Genomic DNA, 15,422 nt, shown 5'->3' with positions numbered 1-15,422 from the left:
GGAGCTCCCTGAAGTGGAGGCCATCGAGGCAATACAAGGGCAGCTCTTTGAAAGTCTAGAGTTGCTACAACAAGAGTGGCACAAATGTGTGCTACATACCAAACAAGCAGGAAAGATACAAGCGGCTGACGAAGCCAAAGTATTTAGCCAAATCAATGTCTGTTTCATGAAGATGTTCAATCTTCAGGAAGCAACAAACAAGCCGCTCTTGCGCGCTGTCCGTGAAAATCGGGCTAAAGCAATGCTTTCTGTACAGGGCGGATTACCTGTAGCAGGGGATTCAAGTACCCCTAGCACAAGTCCTGAGACAATGGTTTCACAGCCAGACTCTCGAGGAAAAGATGTTGTTAAGGGGTCACACCCTGAATCAACATGTCAACCCTCCACCTCTGGGGTAAAAGAGGGAGAGATCAATCTTAGGCCCATGACAGGCCAAGTTAAGGTTGATACTGACTTTATTGAAATTTCTCCTTCTTGGCAGATGTACCAGGACAGGTGGGAGAAACTTCTCACAAGGAAGGGCATTAATCCGGGAAATTGCCGGGTTGATGTGGCCGGAAAATATCCAAGGGTTTGGACGACTCCAGGAGCCAATCCAAACGATGTCAAGGAATGGTATGAGTTTGGGGCTTTGGCCTCAGTTTATACCACCGCCCCAGCCTTCACCGAAATGAAGGGTCTACCAAAATGGATCCAGAAGACGGTGTTCGACACATGGGAGAACAACGAGTCCCTTAAAAGGGGAGATGTTCTGGAATTGTACTGTTTCAGTGCAGCACCAGAGCCAGTCGGAAAAGGAATCCGTGAAGCTTTCCACTTCATTAAGCTTAGGAGACCTGATACGGGAGCCCTTAACAGGATCAAAGTTCCCGACTTCCAGGCCGCAATCGTCTCAACATTTACGGAGGAACAAATCTCCACTAGACGAGCATGGGGTCTATGGGTCTGTCTCACAGAGATGGACAAAATGAAGTCCAGATTCAAGTTCTATCAAAGCTCGGATCTGGGAACGTTCCTAGTTAATACTATGACAGGAACAACAACTCCTTTTGCCGAAGAATCCTTCGAGAAGAAACGGCAAATGATTTGGAAGAACAAGATTGCGGGGAGCCAGGAGACTCGTCGCAAGTTTTGCAATATGGCTCATCTGGGTCATTGGATCGAGAAAGTCTGCGATCAATGCTCATCGCAGAAGGAGCCAGAATTCGGCAAAGGATTCTTTCCAAAGCCGGATAAAAGGAGGTTCCGGTCTGATGAACATGACAAGCATCAGACTCCAAAGGGAAGGACACCTCGGGCACCAAAAAAGGAAGGTGGCCGACAAAGCTAAGTGAATCATGTGATTCACAGCAAGGATCACACCCACAAAAGAAACGACAAAAGTGGGTGGAAAAACAGGAGGACCACTCACCAAACGCTCCAGGACAAAAGTGAGTGGAAAGAAAAGCAGCCGGCCCTACCAACATTATCACAAGGCGATAAAGCAAGGGTCCAGTACCATGTGATGCCACTAACAAGTGTCGGCATTCAAAGCCGACAAAAGAAGGTGGATGTCATATTCGAGCAAGCTGGCCACGAGGATGGAATCCAACTCCAAGGCCAACAACCAAGCAATTATAGAGGGGATCAAACCTCTATATAAACGCAAGTGCTGGAGAGAAGAAGATCATCAGAAAATTCACACCCATTTCACACAACACACATCTTCTCTCTAGAAAAATTATCTTTGTATTTTTTAAATTTTTAGTTTTCAAAGTTTTCTAGTTTTAAGTTTTAGTTTTATTTTATGTACACAAGTATTAGCTACTATGTGTAGCTAAACAAGTTAGTCTCCTCCCTTGGGGAGTATTTTATGAAATAAATTAATTTTTATATAATTCCTCTATAAACGCTTGGTTTTTGTCCAACTATTCCGGGTTGAGTAAAAATATTTTCTTTATTTTTCCAACATATTATTTAGTCGGCACTTAGTGAAGGAGAAGGGTTGCAACCATCTCTTGCGAGTGTGTGGTTGGTGCGTGCCGGGTGGGCAGACGAGCCGTAAAACGCAACAAGACCGACTCCTGAAGAAGACCAGTCGACAAAGGTATAATGTTGGTTTAATTTAAGAATTATTTTGAAGTGTTACGGAAGCATGTTGGGCCTGATTAATTGTTAAACTGTTTTAGAATTCATAATTAGGGTATTTTGTCTTGGCTTTGAATTTGTTGGGGTTATTATGCAATTTTTATTATGTTGGGGATAGTTTAGAATTTTCAGAAGATGGTCATGGGAAAAACCAGAAGAATTGTAAAGTTGGTGTATTATGGGGCAAAAACTAAAGATGGTGTTAAATTCTAGAAAATTGGGAAAGTTGATGTATTTATAGGCCAATACTCCTAATTTTTTTAACTTTTTTTTTTCATGCATGCAACCATTCGGAGTTAGGAACTTGCGCCTAACATTTTCAAGTTTGGAACTTCACGTCCACACAAATTCGCTTAAGCCAGTCGTATAAAGTTTAACTATTCACATTTTTTTAATATAATTTGTAGATTATTGTTTAAAAATAGGTATCTTTTAATAGTAATTATATATATATATATATATATATATATATATATATATGCAGTGGCAGTGGCAGCTCCGAGATAGGGATGGCAACGGGCCAGATCTGGACCGGGTCTGACCAATTCCAGATCCAGATACGCGGGTCCAGATCCATTGATCTACTATTTTTAAATTAAATTAAAAAAATTTACAAAATCAACAACATCTAATTTCCATCATGAAAAATATAACACAAAATATTTTTATCTAATTACTTTTAGTTTTTATTCTTTTGAATATAATTTATTTATTATTTTTAATTTAGTTAATATTATTAGTAAATTAATTATAAAATATAAAAAATATATACATAATAAAACGGATCCACGGGTCGGATTTGGGCCGGATCCGGATCTAAAATTTCAAGATCCAGATCCAGATCCGTTTTCAAAACTGAGATCCAGATCCAGATCCGTCGGATCCAAAAAAGTGAGATTCAGATCCGTAAAAACGGATCTGGATCCACGGATCTGGACCGGGTCCAAGATCCACTACCATCCCTACTCCAAGACCATTTAATACACAAGGTGCACCAACCGAACAACGGAACAAAGCATCAGAATTTCTGGATTCATATAATTTTTGGGCTTGGTTTCACTTTTTGCAATTTTAAATGAAAACTTGTACACAAGTCTAGCTTATCTCTAAGTAGGTTATGGCACTTCAATGTGTCAATAACAATTTGAATGCTTTTGGATATTGAGGGAAATTAATTGCTCAAGTGTACCCAAGAGCTGAAATCCAAAATATAATTTCATTTTTAAGTTTTTAAAAATATAGTTTCTTCTAATCTTTAAAATTTGATAAAATGTGTGTGTGTGATCGATATTGTTGTCTTTTACCCATTTTTATTTTGTTTGCTAATTCTCCATTCTGGATTTATGATTGAATGAACTAGGATATATGATGTTGAAATATGCTTCTTTTATAATTGATTCACACCTATTCATTTATAATTAATACTCTTTCCGTCTCGAAAAATTAAGTACACACTTTTTTTTAGTATGAGTTTTCAAAACCTCAATCGAATGTGTTGTGAGTGAAAAAATTGACTCACATTATTTATAGTTGTGGGTGGAGAAAATGACTCATAACTGATATTTGTTATAAATAAGTCGAGATCTTAAGGTCAAAAAATATAAGAGGTAATGTCGAAAAATAAAAGTTATACATTTTTGTGAAACGAATAAAAATGACAAAATGTGTGAAACGTATTTTGAGAGTAATTTTTCTTTGTCATGAACAGAATTAAGATGCACCTTTATACACATCTACGCATCTTGATGCGAGAAAATGCGAAATACTGGTCAAGTCTCATAAAAGTGTTCTTAGTTTTTGGTTAGAAAATGATTAAAAGCTCTGCAATTCTTTTTTATTTACATGCATCAGGATAGTATTTTGTAAAAATAATGCTATTTGGACAAAATATGTCTAGATAAAACAATAGTTAAATACATGAAAGAATAAATTTATTTATTCAAAATAAAACAAAGATTCAATTAGTTTTATGGTTTTGTCACATTGTAATTATATTTTATTTTTGTTATTTGTTATGTACAAAAACTAAAAAAAAAAAATATAAAAAAAATGAACAAGATAGCTACAACTCATTTTATAATTCGAACAAGTACAATAGTAATGTGAGGGCTAGCCATGTATGCACACACACCGACACAAATCCCTTACATTTATTGTTCTCCCAAGCATCCTAGGAAATAGTCGATCTACACTCATGATTTTTCTAGTTTGACCCATATACCACAAATCTTGAGTTTCCGAGTAAATCATTAGTGTTTAGAAAGTTGAGATTTATTTGAAACTATTAATTCATCGAGAAAATTGAAAAAAATAAAATACAAATTCTTTTGTAGAATGATCCAGAACACTTACAAATTCTTTAGAAGAGTAGATATTTGTAAGTGACCTATTATAAATACTATTAGCTTATTTGTAAATATTTTATTAAATGAAATTGCACCATCCAAATATATATTCATACAAAAGACCTCCTCAAAAAGAACTAATCAAGCAATAATATGGAGACTATTAAGCGAGTGGGCGTCGACGAGTAGAAACGCAAGTATCGGATTAGTATATTGCAATTGCAAATTGAAAAAGTCGCGGGCAAACTATAGAATATAGATTGACGGTAGATATTATATTAAATACACAAAAAGACAAAACATTAGATTTTTCACCCACTATTTTTTCAGTCGAAGATGAGTTGTGCTATACAATATAAAATTTAGAATGAATCACACTTTATGATCTAGTTATCTGGTAAAGTTATAAATATGACTCGACATATTTAAAATATGTAAAAGTAGCCTTTTTCTTCTCAAAGAAAAAGTAAATAAATAGCCTTTCAAAAAAACACTCCCTCTGTCCTATTAAGCATAATTCACTTTTTTCGACACGAAAATTAAAAAGAAGATATAAATTGAATAAAAATAATAGGATTCATAAAAATGAATCATCTTTAATAGGACAACCAAAAAAAATGAGTCAACTTTTTAATGGAGCGAAGCGTGTAATAAATATGGCACAATATAAAATTTATAAGCTCCTAAATAGGTTGGATAACAGAAATTTTGTTCCATGCCATATTTATAAGTATGTCGATTTTTGAACATATTTTGAAAGCCAAAGCTTTTTTTAGGGGAAAAGGCAGATCGTTTTGGGAAGCAAAGGACCTAAAATTTATTGACGAAGACATTTATTTAAAGCTCAAACTGAGAGGGAATTGTTGCATATACTGATAACATTGAATGCGAAATGATGATGGTCAGTCTAGTGTCATCCATCTTCGTGGTCCAATCTGTTTCTGTTATGAGTTTGATTGGTTTATTTAAAATCAAGTTTATATAAAAATATAGTATTTATCTTCATCTAATTGTAGTTTTGACATACTCCAATAAAGATATACTCTCCTTTTCTTTTGTTAGCATGCACCCTCGACAAAATTATCAAGTAGCAAAAAAGCTTTCAAATGAATTTGTTTGCTGGTAAAACATGTGGATAAGGATAGACGTATATAAAATTTCCGATATTTGAATAACATACATTGGTATAAGATACATGTATTATGCATTGATAATATTTGAACTCGATACTTTTTCTCCTCCTCCCTTTGTAAAGGCAAAAACTTGGGCACTACAAAGTTTTGCCAATTTTGCTCCAAATACTTCACATTTTACGTTAAATGTCTTAATACATAATTATTTGCTTAACAGACAAGTATATATCTATAGTTCACTTTTACTTGAATCCGAGTTTAAAATGGCATCAGAGTCTATGGTAACAAACTCGAGAGGAACTTTTAGTTAGTGTATCATTAAAAAAAATATGAATTTGGACAATTATCCGACATGCAATACGTATTTTTATCACTAAAAATTAGAGAAAAGCATAAGAAAACTCCGTGGCTTTGTGAGAATATTTCAATCAAACGGTTAGAAATAGAAAAAAACTCGAAGAAAGTCTTCGACGATGAAAAGATATTAAAATTTTGTCATGGTAAATGCCCGACTTCAGGAAGCAGTAGTTATCCTCCAAAGAAACCACAATTAGGAACATACTTGATGTACCAAAAGAATAAAGTAGAAACTTCCTACCCGATGTTCCAAGAAATCAAACCTAACGCTAGAGTTCTGGGAAATCTAAAGAATGGTAGAATATTATGGCAATAAGCTATATAATCTACCCAAGAGTTAGAAATAGGAAATTACCTCCAAGATATCGAAAGTAAGATTTAGGAGATAAAAAGGCGACAATTGTGTTACGTAGAAATCCAAAAACATGCATGGTCTAAAGAGCCAACCTATCCTCTGCTAGATGATGTAACAGACAAGACAAGATAAGAAGAGATAATTTGATTCTTGAAGGGTAAACATCACGAATAACCTGGATGGAATCGAATTAGGAGATCTACATGAGTTAGTTAAGTCCTTTGCTAACTTAAACATGATGGATCTAAAGATGAACCAATGAGATTACGAGCTTAAAGTTGAGAGTCAGATCCCACCTAAATAGGATCCACCTATTATGCCTCACGAAGCATGTGGATATATCACAGAAGAGACAATGTTGAAACATCAGACAGTGCCAAAAGAAGAAAGAGACAACGACAAAAATGCAAGGACACACCGATTGGGAAAGCCAACTTGAAACTAATTCATTCATATGTGTTAATTCTCAATCTTGGCAAGGCCAAGTTTAAAGACTGAAAATCTCTCATTGATGAATAGCCATTCACTATGAAGGTTGTGAAACAATTTGGGGAAAATGCCATAGTGCGAAAAAGAAATGAGTTATTTGGAAAAAGAATCACGGCCTCAGTCTCAGATAGTAGGAGAATCCTTTAAGATTATCATCGCTTAACCATGGATTGGGACTCTATGGTTGGACGTTTGTAAAACAAGGGTGATACACTCCAAAATTTTCAATCATTGTTGAAGGAGAAAGGCGAAGTCTGCAACCATCACTTGATTGAGAGTGTGATTAGACAAAAGTATGAGGATGAATGTATGTAAAATGCAAAAAGCAAAATCCAACAGCTATTCTAAGGTATAAAGTTGGTTCAATACTTGTTTTTAGAATTATGGACATTTTTGTCCAAGGCAATTAAAAAAGGGATGAGTTGTTTTGTCACAGCATGGGAGATCATCTCCTTTGTACAAGGCAAGAGACCAGTATATAAATTTCAAACTTCTCTTCCTCAACTAAAATGTAATGCAATGATAATTATACAGACATAGAAAAACATTAATATTGCACGTAAAATGTTTCACCAAATGTAGTATAATACCGGATAACCCTTGTCTGGAGCGGGATGTGCTATTATGGAATCATGTCTCGTGGTTCCCAATTACAGACACAGATTTGGGCATATTAATAGATTCAAAACACTTCGTGCTATCCATGAAATCTACAAACAATATATGAATAACTATATAAATTGAATGCGCTATTAATACATATCATAATTTGTTCGTCTCAAATTTATAAATTTTACTATTAATTTATTCATATATTCTCATGTTTCACCACATTTGTTCATATATTAGGGCCAGCCACTAAATTATAACCATTTTTTAAATCTGACCAAATGCAATTTTGAGAGTAAAAATGGAACATCTTGAAATATAGATTTGGATGCATCTTCGACTTATATCAAAAATGTTGTTTCATATCAAAATGTGAAGATAGAGATGAAAGATGATTCACCAAGAAACAATCCAACTAACAGACAAAGCGTTGCTCATAAATAGGAAACTATTTATCCATCGACAGTTTCAGAAAAAGATTGGAAAAGTTTTCGAGCAACATAACACATCACTACATGAGAATCCTCCATGTGCAATGTCTTGAGAAACTTGAAGTAATTAATAATTACAGATCTTAGTATCAGATTTCATACACTTGGATTGAATGAAGCAAAAGTCATACCTTGATAAGAAAGATGCAGTCACAACAGTCCGGAACATGAAATTAGCCCCCACGCATATGTGCTCCCAACTCGCCAAACTGCTCGTCAGCTTCCACAGTGTCTGCTGACAAGCGAACAGCGTCCAGCTTCTGTTTCAGGACCTCGATGGCATTGGTGAATAATTGAGATGCTTTTATGCCTCCAGTTGTCTCAATGGTGAATATGAAACTGTCCTCCTTGGCATGGATCTCCACAAGGCCGGGTTTCCCCATTGCTTCAGCTTTCTTAAGCACTTCGTCATCATATGTATAATTCTCAGCATTGTCAACATAAACCTGGGAAAAGGGGCAAAAGTAGCATCGATCAGTGATGTAAAACTTCAAAGCTAACATCCCATCAGCCTGAATAAAACTATTTCTAGAGGATAACGATGATCTGCAATCTACTGTCTACAAGAACAATTGAAGAAGTCAGCACCAGCTCGAGCTCATGATACTGAGCCACCAACAAAAAGAAGTTTAACAGTTAATCAAAAATAAAAATTATTCTTACTCTACAAAGCATGAATTCATATCCATCCATCTCAAAGAAGGTCATGTTATGATGCAAAGACAATAAAAAATACATGAATGCCAATTAATCATAATAATTTAATTTACCTTTTTAGTATAAAAAACCAACATTAAGCAGCAACTAAATATCAAAATAAACACTTATATAGGAATAAATGTACAGTCATAGTTATTTCATCTGTCATGATCAAATGACTTACAGGATAAAGCACTGTAAAATACCAAGCTTATCAAGAACTGCAATCAAGGGAGAATCAGCAGAAAAAACATATTTATAGCTAAAGAGGACGCGATTCCAGGGCAAAAACAGGCTACCAAGATGAATGACCTACCTGACCAGTGTTGGGATTAATGTCAAATACTTTCGTGGGACTGCTGTCAACAAATTCTTGTTTCTCTGCCATGGTCAAGGTTTCCATCAACTCTTCGTTGATTAAGATCTCAGGTTCATACATAAAAGTGACAGTTGCTGCAGGTGACCATTTGGCATGATCTTTGCCGATTCCTTTCCGTGCTATCGCCCTCAAAATCAACTCCTGACCTCGGCGAAGCTTTACAATGATGATTCCCCTACATCATGACGTCAGATCATTTCTATAGTACAAAGTAGTTTTGGATCATACTGGAAAGAGAAGATGAGGAAACAAAATAGAAACAAAAGACGAACAGAAAGAACGAAAGGAACAGTTGAAGACAACACTAAAAACAGAGCATCACCCATGTATAATTGAAATAAGTGGGGAATAGACCCCTCCCCCCCCCCCCCCCCCCCACCCAACAACCAGAAAGGAATAGTTCGGGGTTTCAAACCCAAAACCTATTCCCTTTCCCACTCCATCATCAAGATCTATAACCATTCTATGCTCCTTACATTGACAAGTATTCCCTCAAATTAGTCATTAGAGTAGTGAAAATGTCAATTAATGCCAAAGCTTGGAAAAATGTACCAGGGTCAGCCAACACTCCCTTCAGTCCCACCAGTGACCTGACCTCCCACCACCCACCAAAGGGAGGGATGGAGAGATAGAGAGATACCTGCCTCAGAGGATTGCAAACATGCATAGACATGCTGTATTCTCTTAGTAACTTGCCATGGCTATTCTAACTTAGCATTGCTTCCAAATTCCTTCAGCATAAAATACATTTAGCAACTGAGAAGAAAATTAGAAGAATCTCTATTTCCTAACTGTTTTTCACAAGGACTGTATTGATACTCCCGTGATCCCCACATAAATTCGTCTTCTCCATCTCTGTATATCAAGGATCTTCAATTAGACTGCAGGCTACGCAATATGAATTTTTATCACTTTTCCCTTCAATTCAACTACATTGTGTATTCTTTCCTAGAACCCTTTCTACCCAATATCTCTGCCCAGCTTATTGTGCTCTCCACTAAGCATTAATAGCTCCCACTTCCCAGCTGATAGAACATTAGTATTTTTATTTTTAATTTTAATTCAAGAACATAAAACTCTCAAAAACAACTAAATAAAGCTTCAACCTTCAACATTTCCAAACATAAATATTCGAGCAAACAGAGGCTCCTTTCACCAAAGTAAAGCACTGGCTAAAATTTAGCAATTAAATATCAGTCCACACAACCCCCCCAAAAAAATCACACGCAAAAATAAAAAATGCAAGAAGATAAACCAGCACATAGAAACATCGTCTCCAGAATAGCATAACTACCTATTATCCGCGTTATCGCCTGTGGACGAAGCATCGGAAAAATCGACGGGAACAACTGTGTGGTCCGAGCTGTAGAGGTCCTTCGAGGTAACATCGAGCGTCGTGTCGTTAATGCACTTTGCGCGCAGATGAAACTCGACTGAGCAGTACTCGCACTGGCCATCGCCGTCGCAGGCGTCGCAGTCGCGGGAGAAGCGCATGGACATGGCGCGCTCGCTGGTGAGAGGGACCAGGCCAAGGCGGTGGGCGATGAATTCGTCGTTCAACACGGAGGAGTTCACCTCGATTTCCACCAAATCTATAGCGATGGTGGGGACTTCGGCGATCATCACGCGGCGGAGAGCGTTGGCGATGCTAGCGTCGGTCTCTCGCAGCTCGAACTGCATGTAGTCGTGCTTCACCTCCCGAATTTTGATTTTGGGGAATCTCTGGTATGAAACGCCCTCCATTTCGATTTCTCCTCTCTCTCACTACCCCTCCTCTCTCTCTCAGTAAGGGTTTTTGATTTAAACCCTCCTCTGGCCTCGGGAGGGAAATTGGGGGTAAAAACGTTTTGGGAAAAGTGAGTAGTACGTTGCTCTGTAGTTTTTGTACTCTTCTTTTCTTTTTTGCTTTTTTATTATATATACGATATTTCGATATTGCAATTGGGCTTGACTATAAAAAGGCCGTTTTAGTGGGCCTAAATATAAAACTAGGTGATCTATCTCTGTAAACCCTAATCATTCACCCCTGAATTTCTAGCTCTGACTCGATTGAAGGATAAATTTCGGATACGTGATAATCCCCATCTCGCGAGTAATTTGTGTTTAATTCTTCGTTTGTATACGATAACCAGAATACAAGGACCGAAACTACATTGTACCGATGGGAAAAACCAGCGCGCGGTAAAATTTATCGAAAGTTTTCTGAATTGTTTTAGGAGGATTTGTATTTTCGCATGGTATAGTTCTAATTCTTTTTTAATATTAACATCTGTCATACGAATTTCAGTTCTGATGGGAAGTCGAGTGCAGATCGCAAGTTCGATAAGAAATTGGAATTTTACGAGAGTAAGGATAGGAATTTTGTATTTTCAATTACAGTTTTTGCTGTTGTCTATGCTTTTCAATTTCATAGGTAATTTATTTAGATAAGTACCTGACCATTACAATTATATGTTAATCAGTGTGGTGCCTACTGCTAGTGAACACGTTGAATATTGCTTAGTCTATCGTAGTTTATCTGCATTTTCGGTCAATATCAGTCGTCCTCATTTGCTAAAATTTTGTGCTTGTCAAATTTCACCACATTCTTGTATTAGAAATTAACTTGAAGTGCTAAACTAACAATATGAATCTCATCATTTGGGTTATTTGGCATTGTAGAGGTCAGAGCAGCACTTCAAAGCAAAGCCATTAGTAAGGTATGGTTCCTGGCTCTTGAACTATTGGTGAATGTATGTACTGTATAACCTTTCATCAGCTTGCTAAATGTTAGTATTGGCTTATAATAATTTAAACTTCGAATATGAAAGCAATTGGATACAATGCACAAAAGAAACTATAATGATCCGCTAGCTTATCTTGTCTTCTGATTAAATTTTGTTCTGCAACAGGTGCAAAAGCAAAAGAAACGAAGCAGGCAAAAGAAACTAAAAGTATACGATCTGTCTTCCCTCACGGAGTGCCTCCCTGAATTAAACGCTCCCTCGTCATCAGCACCAGCTGAATTGAAACTTAATTGCAAGAGGAGAAATGACCTAGTGTAAGTATATAAAAATATTTGGAACTATTGACATTATTTTCTTTTGCTATACAAATTATTCACTTGTTTCTATGCTATTGTTTCTCAGGCTGAAAGAGAGTAATAAGTTGAAGATGGTTATCAACCATCCGGTTTACCAGTCGGATCCTTTAGCTGCCATTTTTCAACATTTGCAGATGACACAGCCTGCCACTGATAAGAAGCCTAAGAAAAAGGATGGTAAAGCTAGAAAAAGTAAAGTGAAAAAGAAAAAGAAAGTGACGAAAGACACCGAGTCGATGGATATATAAATGCAGGGGCTTGGAGATGTCAAGGTGTTCTTCTGAATCTATCAGTAAATTGTGAAGACAGTCAATTTCTGTTAGGACTTCGCTGCAGTATAACTAAGAACAGTGAAAGGAGATTTATGTGCCTGAATACAGGAAATGGATTGGGATTCCTTTCTTTGGGGAGGTTCTTGCTTTCTTTGGATTACATCTGGCATTGTTTAATACTGAAAACCTTTGTTTGGAAGATGTAAATCAGCATCATCGTAGTTGTGCAGATGTAAATGCATGAAGTGTAACATGATCTTTGTCTTGTTGGTTGGGATTTTCTTGCTACACCTTTCAAGCTTGAGACGTTATATTTGTAACTTTGCCAAGGATACACTTACAATTAAAACCAGTTTAGAACCAACGACTACTCGCTTGCCAGTTTCTGCGCACACAAGCTTATATAATCATGAGAAAGCTGATTTCGGTTTGTGTAAAAAAGCTTTCCTCACGGGGACATTTTTTTGTTTTGTGGCAGAGGGCTTGCATCACCAGATTAGAGAACCATTGTCGTGAAACAATGGAACCAAGGCCATGATGTATCAATTGTTAAAGAACGTCTCGAGTATCTTTACACTTTCAAACAAATATGATTTCTATGTTGAAAGTAGCTACATCTTTCCAAAGTAAATACGTAGAAGAGTTGCATTATATATAACAGAGGACTTCTTCAACAAAAATAAATGAGTTGTGCTAGTACAAGCACCACATAGAAAGAAACTAAATTTGTCAATTGTCGGATGCAGACTGGAAGATGAAGACTGCAGTAAGAACTCCCACCAATGCTGTCACTGCTAACGCCACCGTTGGCAGAGGTTCAGTGAGGCCGAAATTCTGCCAGAGAAGAAGAAATTCATAAATCAAGAATCTACGAAAAGAAAAAGAACAAAGTTTAAAGTATCATGGAACTATTGGCCTAGCTAAACTATTTTAGTGTCTATTTTTTCCCATTTCAAATCTTGATATCTTTACGAAAGATCATATCCTCATCAACAAGGAGGGGGGGGAAGAAAGATGCTACTCCCATTTTTAACCTATTGTAAAACTTGAACAGTACCCAGCCAACTTACAAGGAAGCGCCTACCAAATCATTGGCTTTCACGATAAGTATGTTCATAGATTACAGAAAACCTAGATTATAAGATGTCCTTCAAAAAAAGAAGTCCTACTAAAAGAACAAAAGCTTTACATACTACACATTGCCTGAAATTATCATCCCTGTCCCTGGTCCATTGACACCATCTAAACGGCCATTACATACGGACAATACCCCTGTGTACTCCGATAATACCTATAGCTACAGTTTCCTTGTTTTACACTAATTACAGTTACAAAGAGCACCCCCATTTTCTCTTGCACTCATAAGATGGTAATGCTACTCAATCAACAATGGCAGTCCATGATAGTTAATTATCCAAAGCCTAAAGGTATATATAGTTGGAACACCTTTCAAATAAAACACAATACAACAGGCTGTGAAATAGGTCATTGTGCACTCTCCCATAGATAGTAAACTATCATCCAAGATGATACCATCCCATATTCACAATCCCCATTACAGTTGAAGCAGCATGAAAGGGATACTAAATCTGAAGAAAACCGTTGGTATACATGGCATACCTCTAGGAGCCCTTTGCCAGTAGCAATTTCAACACTAATAGCAGCAGCAAAACCAACCATAGCGAGTCGTCCCAGCCATACATCTAAACCATTGCCTTTTGTACTCTGCTCACATCTTACAGACACTGATGTTGAACTGCGAGCAGCCTTTCTCCTGTAGATTGGTGTCCGAATCGCTGAAAAACAAGGAAAAGCAACATAAATTATCACATCTTTCAAAACCAAGAATCTAAGCATAAAATACCAATGAGTGTTGCTAAATCAATGTCAAGTCTATATAGAATATTCATAATCATAATCACAATCAAGATAAGCAAGCAAGGTCACTTCCACAACCACAAAATATCCACCTTCTACAATTGTATATTGCTACCATACAGCAGAAATTTGAGATAACCAACTCCGCAGGCCCACTACAGAAAAGCTAGCAAAATATATTCTCACTTTCTGAATTGCATCACCTTCTAATACGCGCAAACACACACACATAGATTGAGCATCAAATTACAAAACGGGGATTCTCACAGAGAGGGGAACCAGTGGCGAATGCGGTGCCGAATTCACGAGGAGCAGAAGCTAATTTTGCCGGATGAGGTATACGAATATCTGGACAGTAATCATACAAAGTAAGAGTTAGAATGGTGGTACTTGACGCTTCACAAATTGTACATGAGAGAGAAAAGGGGAGAAGAAGCAAAATTGTACCGCGAAAGGAGGCGTAGCAACAGAGAGAAGAAGAAGATAGCACGGCGGCCGCCATTGTATCCACGCCAATAGCCAAGAGAAATTTGAGAGGTGAGGAAGCAATGGGGAATCCGACACTTGTCCTGCACAACTTACACGCTATAGCCGTCTCTTACTTCTTTTTCCTTTTTTTCTTTTTCTGAAAGGATTAGCTTTCAGTTAGTAAGTTACTTATTAGTTTCCAATTTTTGTTGCACCATATTTTTCGATTAACGAAGATCAGAAAATTCTCTCATTCCCTTCTTCTAATTAGGATGTATTCGATTCTTATTACTCCGTCTGGTCCGTTCTCCAAATAAGATGCGAATTTTATAAACTCTTTAATTAATATATAGATATAGATCTCGATTATAAATTAATGCGTCTCAAACTATTTTAATTGTGAATACTATGATAAATTTTTTTTTAAATATGAATCAATTCTTGTATGATTTTCTTGAAGTTGAAATATAGATGTACTTCTTCCATAACTTTTCTAATTGAGTTTAAAAATTCAATAAATCTATGCAGCCACATTATGGTCACCCACAATTTAGTTTATTAGGGAAAATTTCAATTTGTTTAATTTATTTTTTAAAATAAAAATAGGATTTAGTTATTTTATTGCATTCTCTACATTATAGTTATTTTTTTGTAATTTTTTTTTTGCAACTTTTATTTTTAATTTATATTTTTAATAAAAATAAAAAGTTACAAAAAAATTATAAAAAAATACTTGTC

General features: G+C 36.4%; 3 protein-coding genes across 6 annotated transcripts; 1 reads left to right on the top strand and 2 right to left on the bottom strand.

Moving 5' to 3' along the window:
* Positions 1 to 7,163: 7,163 nt before the first annotated feature.
* LOC131000880 (DNA-directed RNA polymerases II, IV and V subunit 3-like) lies at positions 7,164 to 10,901 on the bottom strand. Of its 2 annotated transcripts, XM_057927016.1 has the most exons (4): positions 10,279 to 10,869; positions 8,922 to 9,159; positions 8,038 to 8,352; positions 7,164 to 7,516 (listed from the first exon to the last, which is right to left on the bottom strand). In XM_057927016.1, exons 1-3 carry the CDS (start codon positions 10,725 to 10,727, stop codon positions 8,080 to 8,082), a joined length of 960 nt encoding a protein of 319 aa, XP_057782999.1. In that variant the 5' UTR covers positions 10,728 to 10,869; the 3' UTR covers positions 7,164 to 7,516; positions 8,038 to 8,079. The 2 variants fall into 2 exon arrangements, with proteins under 2 accessions (XP_057782999.1, XP_057782998.1); XM_057927015.1 differs by lacking the exon at positions 7,164 to 7,516 and having other exon boundaries at positions 7,832 to 8,352; positions 10,279 to 10,901.
* Positions 10,902 to 10,920: 19 nt separating this feature from the next.
* Positions 10,921 to 12,702, top strand: LOC131000919 (uncharacterized). 2 transcript variants are annotated; one of them, XM_057927067.1, is made up of 6 exons: positions 10,977 to 11,062; positions 11,113 to 11,165; positions 11,272 to 11,330; positions 11,646 to 11,683; positions 11,876 to 12,024; positions 12,113 to 12,702. In XM_057927067.1, exons 2-6 carry the CDS (start codon positions 11,146 to 11,148, stop codon positions 12,312 to 12,314), a joined length of 468 nt encoding a protein of 155 aa, XP_057783050.1. In that variant the 5' UTR covers positions 10,977 to 11,062; positions 11,113 to 11,145; the 3' UTR covers positions 12,315 to 12,702. The 2 variants fall into 2 exon arrangements, with proteins under 2 accessions (XP_057783049.1, XP_057783050.1); XM_057927066.1 differs by having other exon boundaries at positions 10,921 to 11,165.
* A 151-nt stretch (positions 12,703 to 12,853) lies between these two features.
* On the bottom strand, positions 12,854 to 15,046 carry LOC131000924 (stress enhanced protein 1, chloroplastic). Of its 2 annotated transcripts, XM_057927073.1 has the most exons (4): positions 14,664 to 14,999; positions 14,484 to 14,564; positions 13,959 to 14,134; positions 12,854 to 13,172 (listed from the first exon to the last, which is right to left on the bottom strand). In XM_057927073.1, the coding sequence occupies exons 1-4, from the start codon at positions 14,716 to 14,718 to the stop codon at positions 13,068 to 13,070; spliced, it is 417 nt and encodes a 138-aa protein (XP_057783056.1). In that variant the 5' UTR covers positions 14,719 to 14,999; the 3' UTR covers positions 12,854 to 13,067. The 2 variants fall into 2 exon arrangements, with proteins under 2 accessions (XP_057783056.1, XP_057783055.1); XM_057927072.1 differs by having other exon boundaries at positions 12,854 to 14,134; positions 14,664 to 15,046.
* Between the last annotated feature and the right edge of the window lie 376 nt (positions 15,047 to 15,422).

This window comes from Salvia miltiorrhiza, chromosome 8, assembly GCF_028751815.1.
Source record: "Salvia miltiorrhiza cultivar Shanhuang (shh) chromosome 8, IMPLAD_Smil_shh, whole genome shotgun sequence".
Taxonomy (NCBI): domain Eukaryota; kingdom Viridiplantae; phylum Streptophyta; class Magnoliopsida; order Lamiales; family Lamiaceae; genus Salvia; species Salvia miltiorrhiza.
This window is presented reverse-complemented; position numbering and strand designations above follow the sequence as displayed.

Bases quoted from the DNA above. Each gene is read 5' to 3' on its own strand.
- LOC131000880 (XM_057927015.1), bottom strand. From the start codon at position 10,727: ATGGAGGGCGTTTCATACCAGAGATTCCCCAAAATCAAAATTCGGGAG. The intron at 9,160-10,278 runs GTAGTTATGCTA...GTCATGATGTAG, and splicing joins GGCGATAACGCGGATAATAG to GGGAATCATCATTGTAAAGC. The intron at 8,353-8,921 runs GTAGGTCATTCA...CCCTTTTCCCAG, and splicing joins TTAATCCCAACACTGGTCAG to GTTTATGTTGACAATGCTGA.
- LOC131000919 (XM_057927066.1), top strand. From the start codon at position 11,146: ATGGGAAAAACCAGCGCGCG. The intron at 11,331-11,645 runs GTAAGGATAGGA...TTGGCATTGTAG, and splicing joins GAAATTGGAATTTTACGAGA to AGGTCAGAGCAGCACTTCAA. The intron at 11,684-11,875 runs GTATGGTTCCTG...GTTCTGCAACAG, and splicing joins AAAGCAAAGCCATTAGTAAG to GTGCAAAAGCAAAAGAAACG.
- LOC131000924 (XM_057927072.1), bottom strand. From the start codon at position 14,718: ATGGCGGCCGCCGTGCTATCTTCTTCTTCTCTCTGTTGCTACGCCTCC. The intron at 14,565-14,663 runs GTACAATTTTGC...ATTACTGTCCAG, and splicing joins TTGCTACGCCTCCTTTCGCG to ATATTCGTATACCTCATCCG. The intron at 14,135-14,483 runs GTGAGAATCCCC...CTTGTTTTTCAG, and splicing joins CGCCACTGGTTCCCCTCTCT to CGATTCGGACACCAATCTAC.